At 43.1% G+C, this 15,305-nt stretch overlaps 1 protein-coding gene across 1 annotated transcript in view; it reads right to left on the bottom strand.

Annotated features, from left to right (window-relative positions):
- LOC125459486 (anoctamin-9-like) overlaps positions 1–15,305 on the bottom strand; it is a 170,566-nt gene that overhangs the window by 52,291 nt on the left and 102,970 nt on the right. The window contains exons 12-13 of the mRNA XM_059652224.1: positions 4,949–4,985; positions 3,863–3,974 (exon numbers count right to left, since the gene is read on the bottom strand). Of these exons, the coding sequence (XP_059508207.1) occupies positions 3,863–3,974; positions 4,949–4,985 (149 nt within the window). The remainder of the gene's footprint in view (positions 1–3,862; positions 3,975–4,948; positions 4,986–15,305) is intronic.

The following is a 15,305-nucleotide window of genomic DNA, read 5'->3' as shown; positions in this document are numbered from 1 at the left end:
GAAAAGACTCTGCACCAGGTTAAATCTGATCTTCCTGGGCCTGACTGGGGGAAGGGTAAAATGACACCAGGAACACTAGTGCTGGACACAAGACTCCTCTAAGTGAGAGAGGCAATTTACTTCAGGGGATGAAGTTTGGCATCGAAACCACGAGAATGGCCCTGCATGGGTGACAGGCATGACTGATGCAAGGTCAGGTCACATGATGTGCAATGTTTGAATCATAGAATCCTTACAGTGTGGACGCAGTTCCTTTGACCCAACAAGTCCACACTGACCCTCAGAGCAGCAACCCTAACCCATCCCATCTACACATCCCTGAACACTAGGGGCAATTTAGTATGGTCAATCCACCTAGCCTACACATCTTTGGACAATGGGAGGAAACCGGTGTACCTGGAGGAACCCCACACAGACATGGGGAGAATGTGCATACACCACGCAGACAGTTGCCCAAAGGTGGAATTGAACTCAGGTCCCTGGTGCTGTGAGGCAGTAGTGCTAACCACTGTGCCACCGTATTTGGCTAGATGATGTAGTCCTGATCCAGAATGTGGACCACGTGAAAGCTGCAAACTTGTAAAAAAGGCCAGAAGCAAAACATACATGGTCCTTCAGAACAGCCAGAAAGGCATTTGAAATCCATGGGTTCCCACCCTCCGTCTAATGTTGCAGAAACCCTGGAGTCTGAGATGGACACAGTGCATGTAACATTTTTGACGCCTTTCTCGCCTGAAGAAGAAGATGAATTTCTTCAAAGAAGCTGTAGGTGCAGAAGGCGGGCTATGGTCCAGTACATGCCGCCCGCATCCAATGCTGAGTCTGACGAACTGGACCCAGTGCGAAAACACCCCAGGAGATGCAACAAGGGAAGGAACAGGTTTATGTCCCCGGGCTTGGAGGGGCAGGGTGTCGTGATTGTAACGAGGTCAGCCAGGTGGCAGTTAGAATATGAGATCCCTGATTAGGGTTGTTAACCTGGTCCAATCAGAGAGCCCAGGCTGGCAGATATAAACAGGAGTGTCAGAAGCTCTGTTCACTGATGAGGAGACCAGACTAGCGTCTTGCGCTATACACTTGTAAATAAAGGGTATTTTGGTGATAGGATACTGGCCTCTGTGGAGTTATTTCAGCCGCTTGTTCAGACCCTATAATCCATCTGATGATAAAATACAAGCCTAATGCCAAGTGCTATAGTACAAAAGCAAATCATTGCAGATGCATCAATTGTAGTAAAAACTGAAAAGGTTAGAAACATTCAACATGTCTGTCATTTGCTATGGAGAGAAAAACAGAATTTTTGTCCAACAACAAAAAATAAATTGCTGGCAAAACTCAACAAGTCTGGTTGTTTGTGTGGAGACAAAGCAGATTTAACATTTCAAGTCTGGTGACTTTATCAGAACATAGAGTTTCACCAGCAATTTCTACTTTTCGTTCAGATCTTCAGCATCTACAGTTCCTTGTTTTATTATAAAATTAACATTTTGCTGTGGGATCTGAATGACTGAAGTGAACCTCAAAAGGGTTCAAAGACTCCAGAAGGGTCTTCAAATATTTTTGGACATTGAGCCCAATCTCTGACTTTTCTCAGCATTCTCCTTAACAACACTCATTAGACCAACACTTCATACTGCTCCACTTCCATTATTCCACCTCATATCCCCAACTTACTAGCCAACATTGACACTCACTCTTGTCTTTGTACTATCTTATATTGTGCCTCACAGTGAACCTCCATTTTTTCAGTGTTATTCTTTGGTAGGATGTGAGTATCACTGGCAAGGCCAATATTTCTTGCTCATCATTAATTTATCCATGAGTGATTTGCCACACCATTTCAAAGGCCAGTTACGAGTCAACCAAATTGCTGCAAGCTTGAAATCACAAAAAGGCCAAATCAGGTATGGATAGTAGATTTTGTTCCCTAAGAGACATCTGTCCTCTCCACATAATTCACTTCTCACACTCACAAATCTCTGCTTTCTCTCCTTGCTGAGGAAAATGCAAGAATGGATGATTGTTAAATTTGCTGATGCAACAAGGATAGATAGGAGAGTGGATTGTGAGGGGGACATAAGGAGTCTGCAAATGAGTTTAACAATGTTAATGAGTTAAAATGTGGAATCTAATATGGGATGAAAAGCAGAACATAATTTAAATGGTGAAAATTTGCATAACTCTGCAGTAGAGAGGGATCTGATGCCCTGGTATATTAATCACTAAACATTGGTACATAGGTACTGTGACTGATTAGAAAGGTAGTTGAAATATTGGCATATATTGCAAGGGTTAAAGAGAATGAAAATAGAGAAGTGTTGTCCAGGTTGTATTGGGCAATGGTGAGACAGTATCTGGAAATATACCGCATATTGTTTTGTTCTCCTTACTTAAGAAAGGGTAAAATTGCGATGGAAATAGTTTGAAGAAGGTTCATTGACTGTTTCTTGAAATGAGGTGGCTATCCTAAAGGCAAGGTTGGAGAGTTTTAACTCAGATCCACTGGAGATTATAAGAATGAGGAGTGGCCATATTAGAACATATAACATTATAAGAAGACTTGACAGGATGGATATTAAGAGGTAGTTTCTGCTTGTGAAGTAAAGGTACACACATTAAAATGAAAATGAGGAGAAATGATTTTATCTCAGCGGGCCATTAGATTATGGAATTATCTTCCAAACAGAATAGTTAAAAGAGGGTCAAATTTAAGGTTGAATTAGATATATTCTTGATTAAAAACAGACTTGTGGTTATTATGGCACAGTCAGATCAGGCGTGGTCTCTTCAAAAGGTGAAGCAGGCTCAAGTGGCCATATGATCCACTCTTGCTCCTAATTCATATGATTGTCTATATGAATGTACCAAGAATATAGAGAGAACAGGAAGTGATGCAGTATGTCCTTTGTAATAGCCACTTGTTGGCCCCTAAAAATGCATGTCTGTCTGGTCCACTGGAAGGACGTCTTGTTTTATGATGCTGAATATTCCAGCAATTACTAGCTATGAAGGCCTCAGCCTCCAGTGACAATAGTGCACACATTGAGACAGTTGATCCTCTGTTCTGTAGATCCTGTATTGGGAGTCTACCTCCTTCAAGCTGGATCTCATTTCTGTGGTGTATGGCTGAGGAGAAGGTAGCTGATATTGGTGCTGATGTTGCTCCCATTGCCATTGGTATTGTTGGTATTACTAACCTTGTTCACATCAAGTCTGAGCTGCATAAGCTGTTCCTATGCTCTAGTGAAAGACTTGATAATAAGGCAGTATAGATCAGGGGGAGTGAAGTACAATACATGCGATATAACTTCAAAGCATTTGCAGATACCAATCAAGCAGTAAAGAAGTGCTAATGTATACCAGTCTGTCACCCAGGCAGGGCAACAGTTCGTCAGTTTCAATCTTTGATGAATCCTAAGCACCCTCCCATCCCCTACTTTTACCTGGTTGGTCCAAGTTCAACACATTTCAGGAAACGCAAGCACTAGATGTTTCAAGTTAGAATTCTGGGTTAAATCTAAGGTAGTTCGGGAGTGAAATATTTTAATGACAGCTGACAGCTTCTGGGCTTTTCCTGTTTATCTGCAAACTCGCCTGGATTAAATCCTGATACGAGCAGGAACAGATTGAGTTCCTGATTCAACATCACTTTCTGGGGCTTTACACCGCCATCCATCTCATCCAATCACCTGCAACCAACCCCCTTCTGCTGCCAGTTTGCACCCAAAGTCACACCTTTTGCTCGAGAGTTAAAATTCTGTATAAGTTCTTTTACCACACTTCCAAATGTATCATGCTATTACTCACGATGAATCATAGGATTTGCTGATTTATACAAATTGGAGTGTTTAATGTTACCCACCTTCCCAGAAAAAAAGCGATGTAAACAATAGAAGTAAACATTGTGAAGAACTGGAATGTGAACATTTTTACAGTGAAGCTGTTTTCTCGGGCTAACACAGTGCGTGTCCTTTCTGAAAAACATCAATACACTGTGGTAAGTGACATTTATTTCCATGTGCAATTATAATAGTTCTATTTTATCACAATAAGATACCTTAAATCCCAACTTCCCCAACTATATTAGTGCTTCTCTCATCTGCCAGTTGCTTTATTGGTATTTGCTTCTTGATATTAGATGTTGTACTTTGGTTCCTGACCGTTTAGAAATTAAAGTAAGACTGCTCCCGTTGACCACATCACAGCCAGTAGACAAAGGGATCATCTATTTGACCTGCTGTGTTCATCCAGCTTCACACTTTATTATCTTGGATTCTCCAGCATCTGCAGTTCCCATTATCGCATCTATTTGACCTATCCGGGCAGTGCCTAAATTCAGGTATAAAGGTTGGAACAGCAGCATTTAACCTCTTGAACATCTCAGTCACACTGACATCCTTGACTTTACTAAACTGTTCTGCTTTTGATGCATTCTTGTCATTATTCTGATTTGCCACAGCCTGTTATATACTTTACTTCCAATTGACTATCTTGTCATGTTCAGTTGCATTCCAATGTAACCTGCTGAAAAACAGCAAGGACTTGAACGTGCAGGATCACTATCATTTTTGGCATTGCAAGTGGTGATATCTGTGTTTTTCCATTATGAATCAAATGATGCAAACACAAATGCCTGAATGTACAATTATGGGTTGGGATTTTCCATACTTGAAGCTAAGGACCCTTGATTTCTAAATGGGCCTGAGTGGGCCTCAATGGCAAGTTCAGGTTAAAATATATTTTCAATTGGCATACCACAGAGTTGAAGGGGATATGCTGAGGTTTTGGAGGTAACCTGGACACTTTCCTAAATCAAAAGCAGAAACTGGACTGTCCTGTTAGATGGGGAAGATTTTTGCTGATAATCTGTCCACGCTGATGTGTGGATATTGGCAACCACTGATTGAATGAGAATTACATTATATTGCAGAATTATAAAATTACATACCTAGTGCACACAGCTTCCTTGCAACTGCATAGTTGACCTGGAATATAAAATGTTGACAATTTTTAAAATTTCCTTATTTTAGGATAAAATACTTCTGGACTTTTAAGTTCAAAATTAATGTGCTCTGGTGTTGCATTTAATGACCTACAGCCAGAAAATTTCAGACGGGACACAAGTCAAATTGATGTAACCACCTCATTTCCGATTGTATCAGAGACCCTAAGTGAATCCATATCACACATCTCTGTATAGCACGCAGACTTCCATGCACCTCAAGTAGGAAATTACTGTTGTGTGCAAACCTCATTCTCCAAGGAGTCTTCAACTTTTAAAAGCATTCCATGGAAGAACAGATGAAAGCACACGGTTCCTGTAAAATTAATGTGCTGAAGGCTCCTGGGCAATCCCTTTGGAAGATTCAGGGTATGTGTGATGTTAGAGAATGTCAAAGAAAGGCACTTTATTACAGTGATACCAACCCAAAAGCACTGGTGAGAAAAGTGGAGGCCAGGAGAAAGAGAATTCTCCTTGGTGCCGAGGGAATTTAGAAGGGCAGGTGAAGGAACTCAGTTGGGTGGGAGACAAAAGATCTGTTTCCTGATGGTGGGTTAAAATGCTGCTGCTAGTTCTGAGTACTTTCCAGTTGGTTCAGGTTTCCTGGTTGTGAACCTGTTTTTCATTTATTAGCATATTATGAATATTCAGTAATACTGCAGCCCATTGGAGTTTATTAATGCTAGTCAAAAATGGGTAACACGTTTGTTCATAAGCTTGATGTCAAAATTGAGGCATGAACAGGGGCAAGGACAGAAAACACGGGTACCGGCGCTGCTCGTGGTCCAGGTCCCATCCCTGGCCTCACCCTGACTGAAGCACATGCAAAGACCTAGACCCTGGTTATTACGCTGACAGACACCCCCATCTTTGTCCATGAGCATAAACTTGGCAGGTAGACTTCTTCCTCCAAGATCTGTTCAGTACAAATATCATCTACTACATGGTTCCTTCAAAACCAAGCTAAGTATTCTTGAAAACATTTAGAACATAGAACATTACAGCACAGTACAGGCCCTGCGGCCCTCGATGTTGTGCTGACCTGTCATAACGATCTCGAGCCCATCTAACCTACTATATTCCATGTACATCCATATGCTTATCCAATGACGCCTTAAATGTACCTAAAGTTGGCAAATCTACTACCGTTGCAGGCAAAGCGTTCCATTCCCTTACTACTCTCTGAGTAAAGAAACTACCTCTGACATCTGTCCTATATCTTTCACCCCTCAATTTAAAGCTATGCCCCCTCGTGCTTGCCGTCACCATCCTAGGAAAAAGGCTCTCCCTATCCACCCTCTCTAACCCTCTGATTATTTTATATGTTTCAATTAAGTCACATCTCAACCTTCTTCTCTCTAATGAAAACAGCCTCAAGTCCCTCAGCTTTTCCTCATAAGACCTTCCCTCCATACCAGGCAACATCCTAGTAAATCTCCTCTGCACCCTTTCCAAAGCTTACACATCCTTCTTATAATGCGGTGACCAGAACTGTACACAATACTCCAAGTGCGGCCGCACCAGAGTTTTGTACAGCTGCAGCATAACCTCTTGGTTCCGGAACTCGATCCCTCTATTAATAAAAGCTAAAACACTGTATGCCTTCTTAGCAGCCCTGTCAACCTGGGTGGCAACTTTCAAGGATCTGTGTACATGGACACCGAGATCTCTCTGCTCATCTACGCTACTAAGAATCTTACCATTAGCCCTGTACTTTGCCTTCTGGTTACTCCTACCAAAGTGCATCACCTCACACTTGTCTGCATTAAACTCCATTTGCCACCTCTCAGCCCAGCTCTGCAGCTTATCTATGTCTCTCTGCAACCTACAGCATCCTTCGTCACTATCCACAACTCCACCGACCTTAGTGTCGTCTGCAAATTTACTAACCCATCCTTCTACGCCCTCATCCAGGTCATTTATAAAAATGACAAACAGCAGTGGACCCAACACCCACCCTTGCGGTACACCACTAGTAACTGGTCTCCAGGATGAACATTTCCCATCAACTACCACCCTCTGTCTTCTTTCAGCAAGCCAATTTCCGATCCAAACTGCTATATCTCCCACAATGCCATTACTCCGCATTTTGTACAATAGCCTATTGTGGGGAACATTATCGAACGCCTTGCTGAAATCCATGTACACCACATCAACTGGTTTACTCTCATCTACCTGTCTGGTCACCTTCTCAAAGAACTCAATAAGGTTTGTGAGGCACGACCTTCCCTTCACAAAACCGTGCTGACTATCTCTAATCAATTTATTCTTTTCTAGATGATTATAAATCCTATCCCTTATAACCTTTTCCAACACTTTACCAACAACTGAGGTAAGCCTCACTGGTCTATAATTACCAGGGTTCTCTACTCCCCTTCTTGAACAGGGGAACCACATTTGCTATCCTCCAGTCATCTGGCACTATTCCTGTAGACAATGACAAGTTAAAGATCAATGCCAAAGGCTCGGCAATCTCCTCCCTGGCTTCCCAGAGGATCTGAGGATAAATCCCATCCGGCCCAGGAGAATTATCTATTTTCACACTCTGTAGGATTTCTAATACCTCTTCCTTGTGAACCTCAATCCCACCTAGTCATATAGCCTGTATCTCAGTATTCTCCTCGACAACATTGTTGTTTTCTAGAGTGAATACTGTTGGAAAATATTCATTTGGTACTTCCCCTGTCTCTTCTGACTCCACACACAACTTACCACTACTATCCTTGATTGGCCCTAATCTTACTTTCGTCATTCTTTTATTCCTTAAATACCTATAGAAAGCCTTAGGGTTTACCCTGATCCTATTCACCAACAACTTCTCATGTCTCCTCCTGGCTCTTCTCAGCTCTCTCTTTACGTCTTTCCTGGCTACCTCATAACCCTCAAGTGCCCTAACTGAGCCTTCACATCTCATCCTAACATAAGCCTTTTTCTTCCTCTTGAAGAGAGATTCCACCTCCTTCGTAAACCATGGCTCCCGCACTCTACAGCTTCCTCCCTGCCTGACAGGTACATCTTATCTAGGACACACAGGAGCTTTTCCTTGAATAAGCTCCACATTTCTAATGTGCCTATCCCCTGCAGTTTCCTTCCCCATCCTATGCTCCCTAAATCTTGCCGAATCTCATCGTAATTGCCTTTCCCCCAGCTATAATTCTTGCCCAGTGGTATATACCTATCCCTTTCCATCACTAAAGTAAACATAACAGAATTGTGATCGCTATCACCAAAGTGCTCACCTACTTCCAAATCTAACACCTGGCCAGGCTCATTACCCAGTACCAAATCTAATATGGCTTCGCCCCTTGTTGGCCTATCTACATACTGTGTCAGGAAGCCCTCCTGTACACACTGGACAAAAACTGACCCATCTATAGTACTCGAACTATAATGTTCCCAGTCAATATTTGGAAATATGAAGTCCCCCATGACAACTGCCCTGTCTCTCTCACTCGTATCGAGAATTATCTTTGCTATCCTTTCCTCTACATCTCTAGAACTATTCGGAGGCCTATAGAAAACTCCCAACAGGGTGACCTCTCCTTTCCTGTTTCTAACCTCAGCCCATACTACCTCAGTTGACGAGTCCCCAAACATCCTTTCTGCAACTTTAATACTGTCCTTGACTAACAATGCCACACCTCCGCCCCTTTTACCATTTTCTCTGTTCTTACTGAAACATCTAAATCCCAGAACCCGCAACAACCATTCCTGTCCCTGCTCCATCCATGTCTCCGAAATGGCCACAACATCGAAGTCCCAGGTACCAACCCATGCTGCAAGTTGACCTACGTTATTCCGGATGCTCCTGGCATTGAAGTAGACACACTTTAAACCAAATTCTTGCTTGCCAGTGCCATCTTGCTTCCCTGAAACTTTATTTCGGACCACCCTACTCTCAACCTTTTCTATAGTCGAACTACAATTTTGGTGCCCATCCCCCTGCTGAATTAGTTTAAACCCACCCGAATAGCCTTAGCAAATTTCCCCCTCAGGATATCGGTACCCCTCTGGTTCAGATGAAGACCATCTTGCTTGTAGAGGTCCCGCCTACCCCAGAAAGAGCCCCAATTATCCAAGAATCCAAAACCCTCCCTCCTGCACCATCCCTGTAGCCACGTGTTCAACTCCTCTCTCTCCCTATTCCTCGCCTCACTAGCACATGGCATGGGCAACAAACCAGAGACAACAACTCTGTTCGTCCTAGCTCTCAGCTTCCATCCTAGCTCCCTGAATTTTTGCCTTAAATCCCCATCTCTCTTCCTACCTATGTCGTTGGTGCCAATGTGGACCACAACTTGGGGCTGCTCCCCCTTCCCCTTAAGGTTGAAACCTTTCAAAGTCGATTAGCTCATGAGAAGTCTCAGTCACATGCAGTATCGTTTGATGTTGATAGAGCTTTGGGCTGAATCTTGTGTTTTGTTTGGCTAAGTCCAAGTTGCATCAGGCTTTAGAAGGTTTTTCACCACAAAGCCCTGCAGGTTCTCTCACACTATTTTACCAAACCTGCACTCAATATTACCTACTCTGTTGTTATAGTGTCTATCACATTCACCAATTCTGGTCATATCTTACCATGCTCCATTCCCAGGATAATTCACCACTCAGCAGATATCTCATAATTCACTGGTATCCCTTGTGCCTGTGCCATCTTTAAAAGCCCGTCTTCACCTGAACAAAAAAAATCAGTCTGGAGTTGTCCTGCATGGTTCCTGACATTTGCCCTGTACATGCAAAGGGAGAAATAGGCAGCCCATTGTGCAAGCAAGGATCCAGATGTCGTGCTGGATTGGGTGGTGAAGAAGTGGGATGCCCTCTTCCCCCCGAACCAGGAGCACAGGCCACAGCACCAGACCATGCCAGCGTGGTCAGAAGTCACCACTCAGGTTAGTGCAGTCTCAGCCATCTAGAGAAATACTCAGCATGGTAAGAATAATGTTAATGGCCTTCTCCACTCTACCGTTGTAAGTGCCACCATACTCTCTGATGTCTCACAATCACTTTCTCTCTACTACTATGCCCATCTCCAACAAAGAACTCATGGTCTACTACTCTAAGTGATGCCTACCGTATCTTCCTTCATTCACTGTCATCTACCCCAGTGCCCGACACCACAAACCCTACATGCCTCTGTGCTGCCTACACAGTTGCTCAGGACACATATCCACAAGAACTAACAGTAACTGCTGTGCCCCACACTTTCATCTCAGGTAGTCAAAGTGAGCAAAGACATCTCCCTGTTCCATCTTCTATCCACCAAACCACCCACGTCTTCCATTGCACCATAGGCCATCATTCATCCAAAAGCACACCCAGGCACTCAAGGTTCACCACTCAAATCCTTCTCTCATACCTTATCCATTTCCATATTCCAGTCACACCACCTGTACAAAGACCCTACTTTGTTTCCAAAAAACCTAATGCTGTTAAGCTATGGCAAAAATATCATTTATGTACAGTGAAATTGTCACTGACATTTTTCCCTTTTACCTGTGGTGTTCTGCAACAGATGAGAAAGCCAGAGAACTGGCAGTAGATCAGTGTGCTTTCTTTGCTTCAACATCGTAACAGACGTTTGTCATGAAGCCTTTTATGATAGCCTGCAGGTTGAGAAGAATCCTGAGAAATCTCCTTTGACTCTTCCATCATCATTGATGTTTCAAAGAGCATATATGCTGTCAAGTTGCTCTGAAATACTTGAGCATCCAGTAGGTCAGTTCTGAACCTGTGGAAGGCAGCATTTTAAGTAGCTTTTCTCAGCAGACCAATGTGCTACGAGGCAGAGTGGACATGTGAACTGATCTTCGTGTATATCCCACCTAGAATCACTGTGCACTCCCTTGGCAAACTGATACATACAATGAATCTCTCCTTGCAGAAATGTGGAAAATCATCACTGAATCTATCTGCAGTAAAGGAGTTATTTGCTAATGAGATGTAATGCTTTGTGACTGCAGCTTCTTTTCATATTGGGATAGCTGATGAGGCTGCTAATCTTTTACATGAGTGTGGCTAAACAGGTCCAACAGCAAACTGTAGTAGTTATGTTCATAGTGGACATATATTTACAAAAGTCAAACTTTGTTTACAATGCTGGTTCATTCAGCCTCGTAAATTTTCTTCTTCCTTTGTCTCTGATCACTTGTAAAGGCAATTCTAACTTACTGATGGATTCTTCTTTACCTATCTGTACTGTTTAATGAAGTCATTAATTGCTGAGAAGAGGAACTCATCTTCTGCCTGGAGCTGAGCAGGTCCATTTAGTACCAGAGACATTGGGTGTTTTGTTATGTACCAGCTGCAGAAAAGTGTCTGTGACATGCTCACCAAGCTGTGTTCTCAAGTCTAATCTACAAAGAGTACCTACTGAAGTAAAAGATTCTTAGTTGGTGAAGTGTTTTTTTTTATTCATTCACGAGGTGATGGCATCACTGGCTAGGCAACATTTATTGCCCATCCCTAATTGTCGACAGGGCAGTTAAAAGTCAACCATATTGCTGTGGGTCTGGAGTCACATGTAGGCCAGACCAAGTAAGGATGGCAGTTTCCTTCCCTAAAGGACATTAGTCAACCAGAAAGGTTTTCCCAACAATCAGCAATGGAATCAAGGTTATCATTAGATTCTTAATTCCAGATATTTATTGAATTCAAATTCCACCATCTGCCATGGTAGGATTCAAACCCTGGTCCCCAGACATTATCTGGGTCTCTGGATTATCAGTCCAGTGATAATACCACTAGGCCATCGCCTCCCCAAGTGAAGGCCTGCTAGTGCATCCTTTGAGGTTTCAATGGCTTCATTCTCTGAGGATCTTTGGTGCCGGCCTCTTTGCGGAGATGCACTGGTTGGGAACAAGTTGTCTAAGGCAGATAAAAACTTGTGCATATTAACAATGAGCTAGAATTGGTGCTAATGGGAGTGCAGCACACAACACAGCATAACAAAGGCCACTAAATGAATGAATTAGCTTTATTGTCACATGTAATCAAGTGAGTACAGTGAAAGGTTTACAGTTGCCACATTACAGTGCCATTGTAGGTACTAAGGTATCTGGGTACAGATAGTGAAGATCAAATTCTCAAGAAACAAAATAAAAATTAGAAAAGTAAAAAAAATAGTTCAGCATAGTAGGTCATTGGAATAAATTAGAAAAATAAAGAAGTAAAGCATTCAGAATATCAGTCTCCTGACCCAGTTCATTCTAGCACCTACCCTCAAGGGAGACTTCCAATACCTCACCCCTGTTTGCACCAGATCCACCAACATAGCAGTCACCCCATTTTAGGTGCCATCTCTTCACCACTGGGCCCACTTTGCTGACACCACTGAACCCATATTTGCCCTGCAACAAAATGTTCCTGGCTCTGCTGTCAGGCCAGGCTGTTGGCGGGCCACAAGTCCTGCTTTGGCTGCAGATGTCCCACTGCTACCTTCTTGAAGAGTCCACTGCCGCTGGTGCTGCCACTGGCCCTGATGCTGGGGTAAAGACCCTGCTGCTACTGCCACTGGCCCCTGAATGGCCCTGAATTTGCTGCTGGTGACCCCTTATCACAGGGACAATATCGGGAACTGGAGTACTGGGTTGGCTACACACAGAGGTCTCTCCATATCTAGGGTGCAATTGTCCTATTCCCCAGAAAAATTCAGATTTTTCTCCCTGTAGAGTACGAGGAGCCTGATTTCTAGCATTGCTCCCTGCTACCTGCCCATAGTATCCCTTCCGCACACCAATCATTCTTGGAGCTCTTGGCCCACTTATGTATCACATTTTCTTGTAATGAGGCAAGGGGAGTATGATGGCAGTGGATTCAAAGCAGTGGGGAATGAACAAGGGAATTGGTAAGGTGGCCCAGTGACTGAGTAGGAAGTGCTGAGAACAGGAAAGGTTAGTAGTTTGGAAGGATGTGGTGGGTGAGAGCCAATGAATGTACATGTATCACTGAGAATTGCAGTTTATCAGTCTTGGTGAGATGTATTTGCATTGGCAGAGTTAGAATGAGTGATTGCTCTGTGTATGTGAGGTAACAGAGGGACATGTTGGGACTTACCCTTTTAGTGCACAGGACATCATTGGCCTTCTTTCACAGGTGGCCATCCGACTTCATCTGGGACACAGCCTTGACCTGCATCCAGGCTAGATTGCTGTGGGTTGTGGACTCCTGTCAAGGTCACCTGGAAAAAGGAGACTCTCCTCTCTAACATTCTCCAACCCTTCTAGATCATGTCTGAGAAGAAGCTTTCCTTTCCTCTAAGCCATACATTAAATGTAGAGGCTCAAGGATCACTGGTGTTAGTTGCCAGCTTGTAGAAGTTGTGTGCATCTAGACTTTAAATATTGAGTCAGAGGTGTGAAAGCTGTATGGCCAGATAAGTAGCGAGCACCTCAGCTATGTGCTTCCCGAAGAAAGACACCCCAGAGTATAGCTGCATATAAGGTGAAGAGTGAATACATGAAAAAAATTGTTCTGGACTGTCATCGACCAGACACCATTAATCTCACCAAAGTGCTTTTACTGAAAATAGGAAAATTCCATCCTAACAGCCAGTGTTAGCATTGTGAAACAAAACAAAAATGTACAGGCAAATACAGTGTCCAGCTAAGACAGGATGTTACATCTGTAATGAAATGGGTCACTTTCAAAGGATGTGCAGAAGTCAGAAACAGTTCCAAATCAACAGACATGCTAGGCTATACACACATTAAAAACCTGTACACTATATATCAGTGATCACTATTTGGCAAGATAGCTTCATTTGAAGTAATACCTCCACTGGAGAAAATACTCAAAGCAAGGAGAAACAGTAGATCCATTATAACCAGGAATTACTTAATTTATTTAAGTGAATGGATACATTCGTCAACTTAAGCTTGAAATGGGGGGGAATGTCAATGCTTTATCTGACAATATACTTGGATTAAACACATGAAGTTACAGCATACCGACTGGAGTTACATGATGTCTTTAAGCAGACTACAAGTCTCCCTGAAGCATAAAGACTACTAGGCATTTGAGAATAGATAGCGTACAGAACCAACAAGTTCATCCTTGAGTCAAGATGTGTGTTTTGCCCTCAACGTCCTGTAATTCTTTGATGTAGTTCACAGCTGTACTGGGAGAGGGCACCTTGGAGAGCTCGTCCAGCAAATCTGTATGGTAGCAATCAGGAATAGGAAGGGTGCAATCACTTTGGTGGGATTGTACTACAGGCCTCCCAATGGCTAACAGACAATAGAGGAACAGATATGTTGACAGGTTATGAAAAAATGTAAATACAACTCAGTTGTTGTGGTAACAAAGTGTGGAGCTGGATGAACACAGCAGGCCAAGCAGCATCTAAGGAGCACAAAAGCTGACGTTTCAGGCCTAGACCCTTCATCAGAGAGGGGGATGGGGAGAGGGAACTGGAATAAATAGGGAGAGAGGGGGAGGCGGACCGAAGATGGAGAGAAAACAAGATAGGTAGAGAGGACAGAATAGGTGAGGTGGTAGGGAGGGGATAGGTCAGTCCAGGGAAGATGGACAGGTCAAGGAGGCGGGATGAGGTGGTAGGTAGGAAATGGAGGTGCGGCTTGAGGTGGGAGGAAGGGATGGGTGAGAGGAAGAACAGGTTAGGGAAGCCGAGTCAGGCTGGGCTGGTTTTGGGATGCAGTGGGGGGAGGGGAAGAACTGGGCTGGTTTTGGGATGCAGTGGGGGAAGGGGAGATTTTGAAGCTTGTGAAGTCCACATTGATACCATTGGGCTGCAGGGTTCCCAAGCGGAATATGAGTTGCTGTTCCTGCAACCTTCAGGTGGCATCATTGTGGCACTGCAGGAGGCCCATGATGGACATGTCATCTGAGGAATGGGAGGGGGAGTTGAAATGGTTCGCGACTGGGAGGTGCAGTTGTTTGTTGCAAAAAACAGATGACATTACTTTAATTTTAATGGAAGGCTTATTCTTTTCCATAACCATTTTGAAACTAATAATGCAAATCTCCCTGCTAAGATATTGGTCCTTTTCCAATTCAAGTTAGCCCCATCCTTTTTGACAAGGTCTTTTCAGTTCCAAAATTCATTCCAGTTGTCCAAAAACCTGAATTCCTGAACAATACAACAACACTTCAATGATTGATTTATCTCCTTTAACCTTTTGTTCCTTCCCTTGTTTGTGTTTGGCATTGGAAGTAAACCAGAGATTACTACTATTAAGATTCTATTTTTTAATCTTTTACCTAAACTCTTAAATTCACTCTGTACTGCTTTAATCTGTTCCCTAAAATTGTTATTTCTACCAATCTGTACAATAATTTCTAGCTTCTC

This window comes from Stegostoma tigrinum, chromosome 17 (assembly GCF_030684315.1).
Source record: "Stegostoma tigrinum isolate sSteTig4 chromosome 17, sSteTig4.hap1, whole genome shotgun sequence".
In the NCBI taxonomy this organism is placed as follows: Eukaryota; Metazoa; Chordata; class Chondrichthyes; order Orectolobiformes; family Stegostomatidae; genus Stegostoma; species Stegostoma tigrinum.
This window is presented reverse-complemented; position numbering and strand designations above follow the sequence as displayed.